This window comes from Anomaloglossus baeobatrachus, chromosome 2 (genome assembly GCF_048569485.1).
Source record: "Anomaloglossus baeobatrachus isolate aAnoBae1 chromosome 2, aAnoBae1.hap1, whole genome shotgun sequence".
NCBI classification, from domain to species: Eukaryota; Metazoa; Chordata; class Amphibia; order Anura; family Aromobatidae; genus Anomaloglossus; species Anomaloglossus baeobatrachus.
Window position 1 is genome coordinate 411,452,211 of NC_134354.1, and position 14,147 is coordinate 411,466,357.

Below are 14,147 nucleotides of genomic sequence, written 5' to 3' on the forward strand. Positions count from 1 at the left end.
CATTCAAGTCATGTCAGGAAGCCCTCTCCTGGTGTCACCCCCCCCCCTTCCCTTCACACAACTGGTTTAGCAACAAATCCATGGCCATGTCCTGTGATATGGAAATGAGGTGGCTTAGGGACAATGGACACAGGATGACTCCCTGCCGTCACCCTGTAGTGGGGGCTGCTAGCTAGTTAGCAAGGCTATGGAAATAGCCAGACAGAACGACTCCAGTAAAAAATGGTTCATATCTCGCAAGCCATATTTCCGATAAATATGGCAACCATAAAAATGGTGTCTCCGCATGTGGACGATGCCGGCACCCCCTTTTTATGGGAGCAGGACATTGGGAAATGCCCCAGGCGTGATATCAGCCAATGGGGAACTGGCAGACAGGTCATGAGTCCCCTCGTTCTGTAGCTAAATTCATAACTGTCACAATGAGAGCGTTGACGTCCGTCTACGACGCTCCCAGGCACAGTTATGGCCAAAATCCCCTTTTCTGGATAATTCTGATCCATGCAGGGGGAGTGGCAGTGCTTCCCCGTGAGGTCACTAAGGTAGGAGGAGACCTGGATTTGCCCAGGTTGATAACCCTGCTTCGGCCATTTTCCAAGGTTCTTCTCGCTGGGGGCACGTGCAGGAAACATCTGTGGGAGTTCCTGGAAACCTGGTCTACAGCGCCCCCCTGTGGCCAGACGCACAAGGTAACTGATTGAATTGCATACCTGTTTGTAACCCATGCTTTGACTGTAACTGTACTCTGACATAACTGTATATTCTGTAGATTCCCTATTGTATATATTGTAGTTTCTAGTGTGCTTTAGGCGATTAAATTATATAATTAATCCTGGGCTGTTCTGTTATCTCGATCTTGAATCCCACGTCTGTGTGTTCGGCTAATAGTTACCGTAAATCGGTTGGTGGCAGCGAGTTGTGCCAAGGATTATTGTGGGGAGGCCAGTGAGATTCGGGGAGAGTTTATATATTCCGCCCGCGGAGGTCGGGGGAATATATACCCTTCTCTCGCCGGGGGCCCTTCAATAATCGGCATAAGTAGTATAGCGGCCTCCTTGCTTATTGTCGGGCAATTCCATAATTGGCCTGACTATAAGAGGGGCGCTAGAGAGCGCGTCACGTGCTCTGTCTGTCGGTCGGGAGGTATAAAGGAGGGGTGACCCCCACTTGTTACCCCCCGATTGTGACGTACTGGTAGCCAGCGCGGGGGATTTCTGAGTGACCCCCCCGGTGGTTTGTGACATATTGGTGGCATAGCGGTGGGATCGAGATAATAGTGTGTGTGAGTGTGAGATCCATACTCCCAGACACTAAAGACTGCCTGCAGCAGCTGTGGCTGCTGGGGTCTTCAGACTAGCTCAACACTAGAGTGTCAGAGTGCAGATACTGTAAGGTGTGTGGAGGCATCAGGTGTCAGTTCTGTGTCAGTGACCAAAAGTCTGCAAGAATGGCTGAGAGCACCAGGAGCAAAGCCAAAGGAATGGCCGATGCTCAGGCCAGAGACGATGAGGAGGTTGTCCACGAGTCCTCCAGGAGCTCGACGCCAGAAAACAGCTCTGCAGAGGACATCGCACAACCGGGCACTGCTGGACAAGATGAGGAGCAGCTCGCCCAAGGGTCCTCAACGAGCCAGACGCCAGCCCTCCGCTCTGCAATGGACAGTGAAGCACCAGGCTCCGCAGCGGGCCGCAGATCACCACGTGCCATTCCACCGAGCCTGGGAGGCTCGGATAGCCTTCTTCAAATGGCTATGGCCCTTCTCCAGGCTGGAGACCGGGATACCTACGAGATACTCATGGCAGAGCGCAGGGCAGAGCGGCAGGCAGCGCGTGAAGAGCGCCAGGCAGAGCGTGACTACCAGCTGCAGCTAGCTCAGCTCCGGCCCTCATCAGCCACACGTGACCTTCAAGACACCAAACTTCCAAAGGTCCGTGTTGAGGACTTCCCAGTGCTGGAGAAGGATGGAGACTTGGACTCTTTCTTGACTGCTTTTGAGCGGACTTGCTTGCAGCACCATCTGAACAAGGACCAGTGGGCCAAATACCTGACCCCCCGTTTAAGGGGTAAGGCCCTGGATATCCTTGGGGACTTGCCTGCTGAGGCAGATCAGGGCTACGACACCATCAAGCGGGCCCTGATCCAACAGTACAACCTCACCCCGGAGTCCTACCGCAAGAAGTTCCGGACGCTGCAGAAGGGACCAAAGGACTCCTGGGCTGACCACCGGCGGGCACTTGCCCGAGCTGCCGACCACTGGACCCAAGGCCTGCAGCTTTCCACCGGACCGGAGATCCTGGACTTGTTCATCACGGAGCAACTCTTGTGGAACTGCCCTGAGGATCTCCGCCAGTTCATCCGAGACCAGAAGCCAAAGGGATCCACGGCTACAGCTGCCCTTGCCGATGACTACACCAACAACCGGGCTCCTGAAGCCAGGAGAGCAGCCACCAGCAGCACCTGGAGAGGGGGTAAGATGAATTCTGCGACTGCCCCACCTGCCCCTAGACTGCAGGGGGTGTCCCCCTCAACTCCCCTCTCCAGGCCCGTGGCGGAACCAAGACGGTGCCACCAGTGCAACCTACCTGGACACTTCAAGGCCATGTGCCCTCAGCGTCCCAAGGCCCCGGCTCCGTCCCCGTCCCAAGGGCCGCCCAAGGTGTATTGTGTGGGTGGGGGTGGTGGTAGGTCCCTGGACAGCTTCCAACCTGTCACCGTCGGCCAGTCTGTGACCATAGGACTGCGAGACAGCGCCTCGGAAGTGACTCTGGTGCGGCCTGAGATGGTGTCCCCCCAAGACTTGATCCCTGGAAAAACCCTCGCTGTCTCCGGGATTGGAGGCATTGACCCGGCGCTGCCTGTTGCTGACATTTATGTGGACTGGGGCGCAGGGCGAGGGGTGAGGGAGGTGGGGGTAACTGATCGGATCCCTGCAAACGTGCTACTTGGGACAGATTTGGGGCAAATAACCTCCCAGTTTGGCCCCGCCCCAAAGGCTGAACCTTCAGCCAGTGCTGACATGACTCCTGACAATGTTAATGTGTTATCTATGAATGATGTAAGGGAGGAGGGAGTGAACTCTGATATTTCTGCTTGCACAGACACCATAGACACACACACAGCTGCAGCTGTGACAGGGGAGGGGGTCAGAGAAAGGTGTGACAATGCCTCTACAAGTAACCAGCCTGTGAGCTGGGATCTGTTGCCCTCTGCAGGGATAAGCAGAGAGCAGGGTGCTGCAGGGGGAGGACCAGTGTGTGGGGTGGGGGCTACCACAGCAAATGTGGGGTCCCCAGAGATTTCACAGCGGGGTTCTGTTGCTGCAGGAGGGGAACAGGCAGGTGAGATTGGGGCCGGTCCAGGAGCGGAAGTGCTCCCAGGTAAGATCTCGGTGCATGGTTCCCCCACAACCGGGGTGTCAGGAAGCCAGGTAGGTCTGCCTGAACCGGCGACTTGGTCAGGAACGGAGGAGGAGCAGGCACGACCCACGGTCGCAGCGGCTGTGGCCGCTGTCACCCGCAGTGGGAGTGCTGGAAGCCAAGGGGCCTCCCGGAGGTCCGATAGCTCTTCCCCTTCTGACCAAGTGGCAGCCGAGTCAGGTGGAGGCCAGGACACAGGTCCCGGGGTACTGACTGAAGATGTGACAGTCTCGTCGATTCTGGCCACATCTAGTCAGGGGTTTCAGGCAGCGTTAGAAGCTGACGACAGCCTGAAAGCTCTTAAGGAGCAGGCGGCACAGCCTCCCTCGGACTCGGACCCGGAGCGAGTGGTCTGGGACCAAGGACGGCTGTACCGGGCCACGGTCCAGCAGGGTTCACCGGAGGCGTGGCCCAGGGACCGACAGTTGGTGGTACCCTATCCGTTCCGGACGGAGTTGTTGCGGATCGCACATGAGATTCCGATGGCCGGACACCTAGGGATCGCTAAGACCAAGGCCAGGTTAAACCAGCATTTCTACTGGCCAAAAATGGGGGCCGATGTGGCTGCCTACTGCCGTTCGTGTGAAACCTGTCAGAGAGTGGGGAAGGCGGGGCCACGCCCCAAAGCCCCACTGGTATCTCTGCCAATCATCGATGAGCCTTTCAGGAGGGTGGCTGTGGATCTGGTCGGCCCGCTGGCCATCCCCAGCAGCTCCGGGAAACGCTTCATACTGACGGTAGTGGACTATGCCGCCCGGTACCCAGAAGCAGTGGCCTTGTCGTCCATTCGGGCTGACAAGGTGGCCACCGCATTGCTGGAGATTTTCTCCCGAGTGGGTTTTCCCCAGGAAATGCTCACCGACCGGGGGACCCAATTCATGTCCCAGCTGATGGAGACCCTCTGTAAGCAAGTCCAGGTGCGACATCTGGTGGCCAGCTCGTACCATCCACAGACTAATGGCCTGTGCGAGCGGTTCAATGGCACCTTAAAGCAGATGCTTAAGATGTTGGTCGACTCCCATGGGCGTGACTGGGAGCGGTATCTCCCACACCTGTTATTTGCTTACCGGGAGGTTCCACAGGCCTCAACCGGATTCTCACCGTTTGAGCTCCTGTACGGGCGACGTGTGCGGGGCCCCCTGGCTCTGGTGAAAGAGGCTTGGGAAGGGGATTTGGCCACCCCTGGAGTGTCGGTTATCGAGTATGTCATGCGCTTCCGGGACAAAATGCAGGCCTTGACGCAACTGGTACACGACAATATGGCTCAAGCCCAGGCCGATCAGAAGCGTTGGTACGACCAGAACGCTTGTGAGAAGACCTACCAAGTGGGTCAAGAGGTGTGGGTACTGGTCCCCGTACCACAGGACAAGCTTCAGGCAGCCTGGGAAGGCCCATACCTCGTGTACCAGCAGCTCAACCCTGTGACGTACCTGGTCACCCTGGACCCTGCCCGTGGAAGGCGGAAGCCCTTCCATGTGAACATGATGAAGGCACATCATGAGCGGGAGGCATGTGCGCTCCCCGTGTGCAACCTGCCCGAGGAGGGAGAAGCGGAAACCCTCTTGGATATGCTAGCCCAGGTTAGGGCAGGCGGATCCATTGAGGATGTGGAGGTTGGCCACCAGCTCTTGGAGGACCAACGGTCCCAGCTGTGGGCCACCCTCCTCCCCTTCCGGGGGTTGTTTACCAACCAGCCCGGAAGGACTGACTTGGCTGTCCATCACGTGGACACTGGGGATCATCCCCCGATCCGGCGTTCAGCATATCGGGTCTCCCTGGAGGTGCAGCAACACATGCGCCAGGAGATTGACGAGATGCTGAAGCTGGGGGTGATCCAGGCATCCAACAGCGCTTGGGCCTCGCCTGTAGTCCTCGTCCCTAAGAAGGACCGAACCACTCGGTTCTGCGTGGACTACAGGGGGCTCAATGCGGTCACGGTCGCCGATGCGTACCCAATGCCACGCATCGATGACCTGCTCGATCAGTTGGCCGGGGCTCAGTACCTGACCATCATGGATCTGAGCCGGGGATATTGGCAGATCCCCCTGACTCGCAAGGCCAGGGAACGCTCTGCCTTTATTACCCCATTTGGACTGTACGAGTCCACGGTGATGCCATTCGGGATGAGGAATGCCCCTGCCACTTTCCAGCGGATGGTCAACACCCTGCTCAAGGGACTTGAAGGGTACGCGGCCGCGTACCTGGATGACATTGCCGTCTTCAGTCCCACCTGGGAGGACCACCTAGAGCATCTAGCACAGGTGCTCAGGCGGATCCACCGGGCAGGTCTGACCATCAAGCCGGGAGAGTGTCAGCTGGCCATGAGCGAGGTCCAGTACCTCGGTCACCGGGTAGGTGGGAGAACACTGAAGCCCGAGCCTGAGAAAGTGGAAGCCATCGCATCCTGGCCCACCCCCAGGACCAAGAAGCAGGTGATGTCCTTCTTGGGGACCGCTGGGTACTATAGGAGGTTTGTTCCACGCTATAGTAGCCTGGCAAAGCCCTTGACGGACCTCACCAAGAAGAAGCTGCCCTCTGCAGTCGATTGGACAATGGACTGCGAGACAGCCTTCCGGGCCCTAAAGGACGCCCTGTCCAGCCCGCCCGTGCTACAGGCAGCCGACTTCACGCGGCCGTTTGTAGTACAGACCGACGCCAGTGACTTCGGCCTCGGTGCGGTGCTCAGCCAGGTGGACTCTGCGAGCCAAGAGCACCCAGTCTTGTACCTGAGCAGGAAGCTGTTACCAAGGGAAGTTGCCTATTCCACGATGGAGAAGGAGTGCCTGGCCATAGTGTGGGCCCTGCAGCGTCTGCAACCCTATCTATACGGGCGCCACTTCATCGTGGAGACGGACCACAATCCCCTCAGCTGGTTGCACACCGTCTCTGGGACGAATGGGCGATTGTTGCGATGGAGCCTTGCGCTCCAGCAATACAACTTCACCATTCGCCACAAAAGGGGCCGTGACCACGGTAACGCAGACGGGCTGTCCCGACAAGGAGAGGTCGCGGACGGGCGCACGGGGGAACACCGGAGTGTGCTGCCCCCTAGCGCCCTCAAAAGGGGGGAGGTGTGAGGTAAATCCGGAGATATGACGATAAATCATGACATTCAAGTCATGTCAGGAAGCCCTCTCCTGGTGTCACCCCCCCCCCTTCCCTTCACACAACTGGTTTAGCAACAAATCCATGGCCATGTCCTGTGATATGGAAATGAGGTGGCTTAGGGACAATGGACACAGGATGACTCCCTGCCGTCACCCTGTAGTGGGGGCTGCTAGCTAGTTAGCAAGGCTATGGAAATAGCCAGACAGAACGACTCCAGTAAAAAATGGTTCATATCTCGCAAGCCATATTTCCGATAAATATGGCAACCATAAAAATGGTGTCTCCGCATGTGGACGATGCCGGCACCCCCTTTTTATGGGAGCAGGACATTGGGAAATGCCCCAGGCGTGATATCAGCCAATGGGGAACTGGCAGACAGGTCATGAGTCCCCTCGTTCTGTAGCTAAATTCATAACTGTCACAATGAGAGCGTTGACGTCCGTCTACGACGCTCCCAGGCACAGTTATGGCCAAAATCCCCTTTTCTGGATAATTCTGATCCATGCAGGGGGAGTGGCAGTGCTTCCCCGTGAGGTCACTAAGGTAGGAGGAGACCTGGATTTGCCCAGGTTGATAACCCTGCTTCGGCCATTTTCCAAGGTTCTTCTCGCTGGGGGCACGTGCAGGAAACATCTGTGGGAGTTCCTGGAAACCTGGTCTACAGCGCCCCCCTGTGGCCAGACGCACAAGGTAACTGATTGAATTGCATACCTGTTTGTAACCCATGCTTTGACTGTAACTGTACTCTGACATAACTGTATATTCTGTAGATTCCCTATTGTATATATTGTAGTTTCTAGTGTGCTTTAGGCGATTAAATTATATAATTAATCCTGGGCTGTTCTGTTATCTCGATCTTGAATCCCACGTCTGTGTGTTCGGCTAATAGTTACCGTAAATCGGTTGGTGGCAGCGAGTTGTGCCAAGGATTATTGTGGGGAGGCCAGTGAGATTCGGGGAGAGTTTATATATTCCGCCCGCGGAGGTCGGGGGAATATATACCCTTCTCTCGCCGGGGGCCCTTCAATAATCGGCATAAGTAGTATAGCGGCCTCCTTGCTTATTGTCGGGCAATTCCATAATTGGCCTGACTATAAGAGGGGCGCTAGAGAGCGCGTCACGTGCTCTGTCTGTCGGTCGGGAGGTATAAAGGAGGGGTGACCCCCACTTGTTACCCCCCGATTGTGACGTACTGGTAGCCAGCGCGGGGGATTTCTGAGTGACCCCCCCGGTGGTTTGTGACAATGCTGTTCTCCTATTAGGTGGCAAAAAGCTTGAGACAGATTCCCTTTAACAGACAGATACTGTGTGGATCATGTGAAATAATTATCACCCTCTACTCCTCTTTGGTTAGACGTCATCTATAATATTGTCTCCAGTTCTGGGCACCACATATTGAAAAAGACATCAACAAACTGAAGCAAGTTCAGTGAATAGTAACCAGAATTATGACTTGTCTGCAAAATATGTCCTATGAGGAAATGGTTGCAAGAATTTGGAATCTTTGGAATTTGCAAAAAGAACACTAAAAGGAGACTTAATAGTTGTCTACAAATATTTCAAGGGCTGTCACACTGTAGAGGGAACAGGTCTATTCTCATTTGCTCAAGGAAAGACTAGAAGCAATGGGATGAAACTGAATCGAAGGAGACACAGATTAGATATTAAAAAAACCTTTTTGACAGTGAGGGTCATGAATGAATGGAACAGGCTGCCACGAGAGGTGGTGAGTTTCCCTTCAATGGAAGACTTTAAAAAGAGACCGAACAAACATATGTGTGGGATGATTTAGTGAATCCTTCTTTGAGTAGAGGGTTGGACTAGATGATCCAGGAAGTCCCTCCCAACTCTACCACCATTTTATGACCATTCTATGAAGACATTAGATGCATTCTCTATAAACTGTAAAATGATGATAATTACAAAACAATCTGTATGTTACTTCAGCTACAAAAAATCACAGATTCCTTAAAAATGTTTAACTGACAGGGCAAAAAAGTACCCTATTTCTACAGACTGTACTGAAATTCCTAGATGGTTTGCAACCCTGCATGTGTATATAACATTCCCTTTATGTTGTGTATATCCTTAATGGCCTTAACAGCCATAAGTAATAATTTTTGGGAGCGGAAATGAAAAACGACAGCAAATCCAATAGCATTGTTTTTTTTTCTATTCGTATAGGTTTATAAAGTTTTCTTCCTTCTGAAGGTCATTGAGATTAATGTTACATTGACAGTGAGTTCGCTCGTACTGCTCTATGGGAGATAAACTGCAGTACTCAGAAGCAGACACTAAATAATATACAAAGCTGTGGTGTTCTGCTCCGTACACTGCCATAGCAGATGTTGGCTGATTGGTGGGACCCCACCGATCTCATATTGATAACCTAGACAATGGATAGGATAAATCAGCAATATGTTAATCCAGAACAACCACTGTAATTCACGTTTTTTTCAAATCAGATACGAGATTGAAGATTCACAACTGACATTGCTCACAAATTGATGGATGGTCTTTGTAATCATTGAGATACTTACAACAGGGCCAGGATGTCCTGGGGTTCCTGGTTCACCAGGAAGACCCATCAAACCTCTTTCACCGGGGGATCCTCTTTCTCCTTTCAATCCCTAGAATATGAAAAATAAGTAAAATAGTGAATACAATGAATTGTTTCCAGATTTTCTTTACATTATACAATAATAAAATAGTTTAAAGACCTTACCAGCCCTGGAGGTCCTGGGCTACCTGGTTGTCCTGGGCTTCCTGCACTTCCCTAAAATGAAGGTTACAAATACTATGTAATGTGGCCATCAGAAGTATGTGTATAACCTTACAAATGATACTTAGGTACTTACTAGGTGACCTGGAGGACCTGGACGTCCTTGTGGACCCATTGGACCAGGCTCACCCTAAATAGAATTGTTATTTATAAAATGTTCCACATTAATAAATCATCTACAGCTGTAGGAAAATAATGACTGAGGTTGTAAGCTTGCCTCTGCTCCTGGCCTTCCTGGACTTCCTTGAGGTCCGGCAGGTCCACAATCTCCCTGAAACAAAGATTAATAAATGTATTTGATACAATTATTGTGTTACCAGATTAGAAGTGATAAAGTTGGTCAATAATTATAAATGATTGTACCTTTGCTCCTGGCAGGCCCATATGTCCTGTTTTTCCTTTGAAACCCTAGAATAAAAATGTAATGAACTTATTTTTCAAAGAACTGAACTTTAAATATGTAATCCTATACAAACACTCCAATCCAATAGTAAAATAAACATAAAAACGAAGGTAACATTTCATAAGCTAGCTAATCTTAATTGGACTTGTACAGGAGGAATTCTCATACATTTTGGATAAAACTGCCCATCAAATTATAAAGCACAACCACTACGGGTATATTCACATGACAGCTTTTAACAAGGATTTATGTGTCTTGTTTTAATGGAAAAATTAATTGATGTTCATAACTCAAAGGAATTTTTCTGCCCCCAGATTTGAGATCTATGACCCCCCACTCCACCGAAAAAGTGGCATATTTATTCAGTGGATTCCAAGTAGAAATCAAGGTTGGTTGCAAACTGCAAGCTACTGAATGTGGATAATCTGTGGCAGTACAATCTGACAATCTATAACAGAAATCTTATGGTCTGCCTGGAATTTCTGCTGGGGACCCTGAATTTTGTAGGCATAAAGTCTATGAGAACATAGCTGTACAGTCAAGTAGATAACATCACCATAACAATTATCAATTTCATCACACTAATATCAGGACAAAAACAAAACTGGCCATTATGCTCTAACTCACCGGTAGGCCCTTAATTCCAGGAGGACCTGGAGGACCTGGTACTCCCTGTGAAAAGAAGACAAGACAAAACAATAGTCATGAATGGCTTCATGCCAGAGTGCGCAACCAAATTAATGAAAAGATGTCCTATCTTTACATTTTTTAATAGAGCACCTCAGGCACTGTGTCTGAGTAGCTTATAAAGTTGTATCGTCTTATGTAATGGAGGAGGAGTATGCAGGAACCCATGCAAGATCTATCTTACTAAGATTTGCTGGTAGGAATTATAGTGGGACTTCTGCAAAAATCCATCATTTGAAAAGACCATCTCCTTACCAGATCAGAATTTCTGTGACAATTTTTTTTTTCCACCATATATTATGCATATTGGGTATCTTTGTGAGGACCATAATCCTGGAATACCACTTTTCAAAGCAATTTTGGGTGGTCGTCTCAAAAACTTTTCAGTAAAATTAAATAATGCATTGGCTTTTCTGCATCTTTTTGTTTCAATTTTACTCTATCTTCAATTAAAAAAAATGTATTCAGGCAACAACCAAGCATATGCGTGTTCAATACATACATGTAACATGCAAGTTCAAAAGAGCCAAACGGCCCTACAACTGGATATAGAGGAGTTGAAAACTGTCAGTTTATCAATGTCAAAACATCAGATATGCTAAACTGTAGGGACGCAAACCAAGAGAGCTTGACCCATCCATAAGTATGAGCGATACAATTCTATTCACAACCAAACATCTGACTCTAGTACATACCGATGCACCAGGTTTCCCATCTTTTCCATCTAGACCTTCAATTCCAGGAAGTCCCTAAATAAATTAACATAGAATTAGGATAATGTTTTTTTAGATTCATCACATTTAATATAGGCTACCCCATGAGACACATATGCTAATATCGAATGGATGACGGTCCCACGTCTTCGATCATCACTTATCTCCAAATGTGGGTCCCCGGATCCCCCATTCTGACTAGTGTTCCAATTGTGGTAAAAAAATGTTAGTCACACATGTGCAGCTCCCTCCATTTAGTGATAAAAGACTTCTGAATACAGAAGAGCAATTGCTATGAGAGAGCATTTTATATTTTCTAAAAGTGAATCTGAATTTACCTGCATTCCAGGAGGTCCCGTAGGACCAGGTGGACCACTTTGCCCTGGAGAACCACGCTGTCCCTCTGGACCCTGCACACAGACAAGAGGATAAAAAATACACTGATACCATGAGTTTGCGAACTCGATAATAAAAACTATTATATATCAGTAAAGAGAGTTTAGTGCACCATCTGTAAACCACTTTGTAATATGATATAATTAGTTTTACTGATCCATCTTTTATCTTTAAGTGTAATTTTATTTTCATGTGTCTTCATTCAGTATGAATTCAACACCTTGTTAAAACGAGTTGCTTCGCCACCTAAGTGTCTTAGCCTAAGGGGTACTTTGCACGCTGCGACATCGCAAGCCAATGCTGCGATGTCGAGCGCGATAGTCCCCGCACCCGTCGCAGCAGCGATATCTTGTGATTGCTGCCGTAGTGAACATTATCACTACGACAGCTTCACATGCACTCACCTGCGACGTCACTCTGGCCGGCGAAAAACCTCCTTCCTAAGGGGGCAGGTCGTGCGGCATCACAGCGACGTCACACAGCAGGCGGCCAATAGAAGCAGAGGGGCGGAGATGAGCGGGATGTAAACATCCCACCCACCTCCTTCCTTCCTCATTGCAGCCGGGACGCAGGTAAGGTGATGTTCCTCGCTCCTGCGGCTTCACACACAGCAATGTGTGCTGCCTGCTGGAACGAGGAACAACATCGTACCATCGCTGCTGCAAAATTATGGAACTGTCAGACCCTACACCGATCATACGATAACGACGCTTTTGCGCTCGTTAATCGTATGTAAAAGGATTCACATACTGCGATGTTGACAGCGACACCGGATGTGCGTCACTTTTGATTTGACCCCACTGACATCGCACCTGCGATGTCGCAACGTGCAAAGTACCCCTAAGACCCCTGAGGCGGGTTTTTCCAATCTATGCATTACATGGTTGGCTACTCCTCAACCTCTATAAGGTAATTGATTGACCATGCGCTCTTTTTACATGATTGACAGGGATAATAATCTGCACTTTTACTTTAGATCAGGGGGGACGCATGTAGCCTCTGAAGTTGCATATTATAGCTTGTGGGGCACCGGAGATGAGAGACATAACCGAGGGTAGAAAGGGGCCTGCTGATGCCAGTGCCTTTTTCAGCTGAATGTGCATTCTCGGCTCTTTGTGCCACTGACTCAGGGGCAAACATATCATTGGTGCAGTCGCACGGGGACCCAAGAGGTTGGGGAGGACATTGCTACCTCCAAAATAGGTGGACTTGTGCTTTTTTGATGAGCTTTTAGGCTGCAAAAGGCCCGTGTATTGTTCTTGAACAGGGGCCCTTTTCTGTCTGTGTCCACCAGTGGTGGACCGTAATGTATGGCATCTGTTTCATGTACCTGTCAGCATATCTTTTCCATATATAACAATAACTGATGCTAAACAACTATTACTCATGTCTGGTTGTTTCTATATTGCCAACTTACTCAGCAGCACTGTACAAGGCCTATTACTAGATCAATAGAAAGTGCAGCAGGCTATTATTTTTATTTGGAAACATTGGTGCTATAAAACCACAAAAAATAAATAAAAAAAACTACCGTAATTGGTTAATATGCAGCAAAATAAGGTGCAGTATATCAAATATGTATTAGACATGGTACAGTATAGTACAAAATCTTATCGGAAAGGGATTCCTGACCAAAACTTACCTTCTCAGCAGGTGGTCCAGGTGGTCCTGTTGGGCCCAATTTTCCTGGAAATCCAGGGGGTCCCTGAAAGTAGATTTCTGTCATATTTCTAAATGTCATTCACACAAGCCCATACTTTTATTGAACACAGATTTTCACTGGATGTCCAGTCAGACACATGATATACCGTACTATATAGTAAATGCTTTCACACATTAATAACAAGCAAATAAAAAATATTTCTATGCAATATTTCACTGGGCAATGATTTTACTGACATAAATTCTTTTAAATCGTCACCCACATTCACTGTTCATTGTATTTTCTAATAATTATAAAAATGTATAAAAAGACACTTAAAACCATTATCCTTTGTTCTTTACCTGATTACCAGGATCTCCGGGTGGACCTGGGAAACCCTGTGGTTAAAAAACCCCAGAAAATTACAGTATTAAGTATGGTAAATATCTTAACATAATGCTCATCTATTCCTTATCTATGCATTATATTTATTAAACATGGCACTCCACCATTCAGAAAAAGCTCAGTGTAGAGGTTATCAGTATGTATGCATAATATCCTATAAGAGTCAAGACCCTACTCACAAGACACAAGATTGGATTTATGTTTATTAGTGCTGAGATAATGGGGTTTGTGATTTAGTAAAGTGAAAAGTGAAGGCAAATGTAAAGCTACAAATCAAGAGAGGCCGTACTGGGCCTTGCCTTGAAAGGGAGACCGACATGACTGGGTTAGGATGGGAATTAATCTGGGAACAAGTGATTGGGGTTAGGCAATAGTTAAAAGATTCTTAGAGGGTGCGGAAAAAGGGGATTTGAAATAGCATTGTGGGTGCAGTCAAGGAAAAGGTGGGGCTATCTATATATATAATTGCCTTATTCTGTCTGTCTGTCTGTCTGTCTGTCTGTCTATCTGTCTGTCTGTCTGTCTGTCATGCTCCGAAATTGTGTCCTTACGGTGACACAAAGCTGATTGGCCGCTGGGCTCGCCATGGCCCCGC

The 14,147-nt window shown here is 49.2% G+C and overlaps 1 protein-coding gene across 4 annotated transcripts in view; it reads right to left on the reverse strand.

Annotated features, from left to right (window-relative positions):
• Nucleotides 1–14,147, reverse strand: part of COL16A1 (collagen type XVI alpha 1 chain) — a 345,470-nt gene that overhangs the window by 19,970 nt on the left and 311,353 nt on the right. For all 4 annotated transcript variants that reach the window (XM_075336132.1, XM_075336133.1, XM_075336131.1 and 1 more), the window contains 10 exons: nucleotides 13,510–13,545; nucleotides 13,148–13,210; nucleotides 11,448–11,519; nucleotides 11,092–11,145; nucleotides 10,337–10,381; nucleotides 9,670–9,714; nucleotides 9,524–9,577; nucleotides 9,383–9,436; nucleotides 9,250–9,300; nucleotides 9,065–9,154 (listed from right to left, as the gene is read on the reverse strand). In XM_075336132.1, the coding sequence (XP_075192247.1) occupies nucleotides 9,065–9,154; nucleotides 9,250–9,300; nucleotides 9,383–9,436; nucleotides 9,524–9,577; nucleotides 9,670–9,714; nucleotides 10,337–10,381; nucleotides 11,092–11,145; nucleotides 11,448–11,519; nucleotides 13,148–13,210; nucleotides 13,510–13,545 (564 nt within the window). The remainder of the gene's footprint in view (nucleotides 1–9,064; nucleotides 9,155–9,249; nucleotides 9,301–9,382; nucleotides 9,437–9,523; nucleotides 9,578–9,669; nucleotides 9,715–10,336; nucleotides 10,382–11,091; nucleotides 11,146–11,447; nucleotides 11,520–13,147; nucleotides 13,211–13,509; nucleotides 13,546–14,147) is intronic.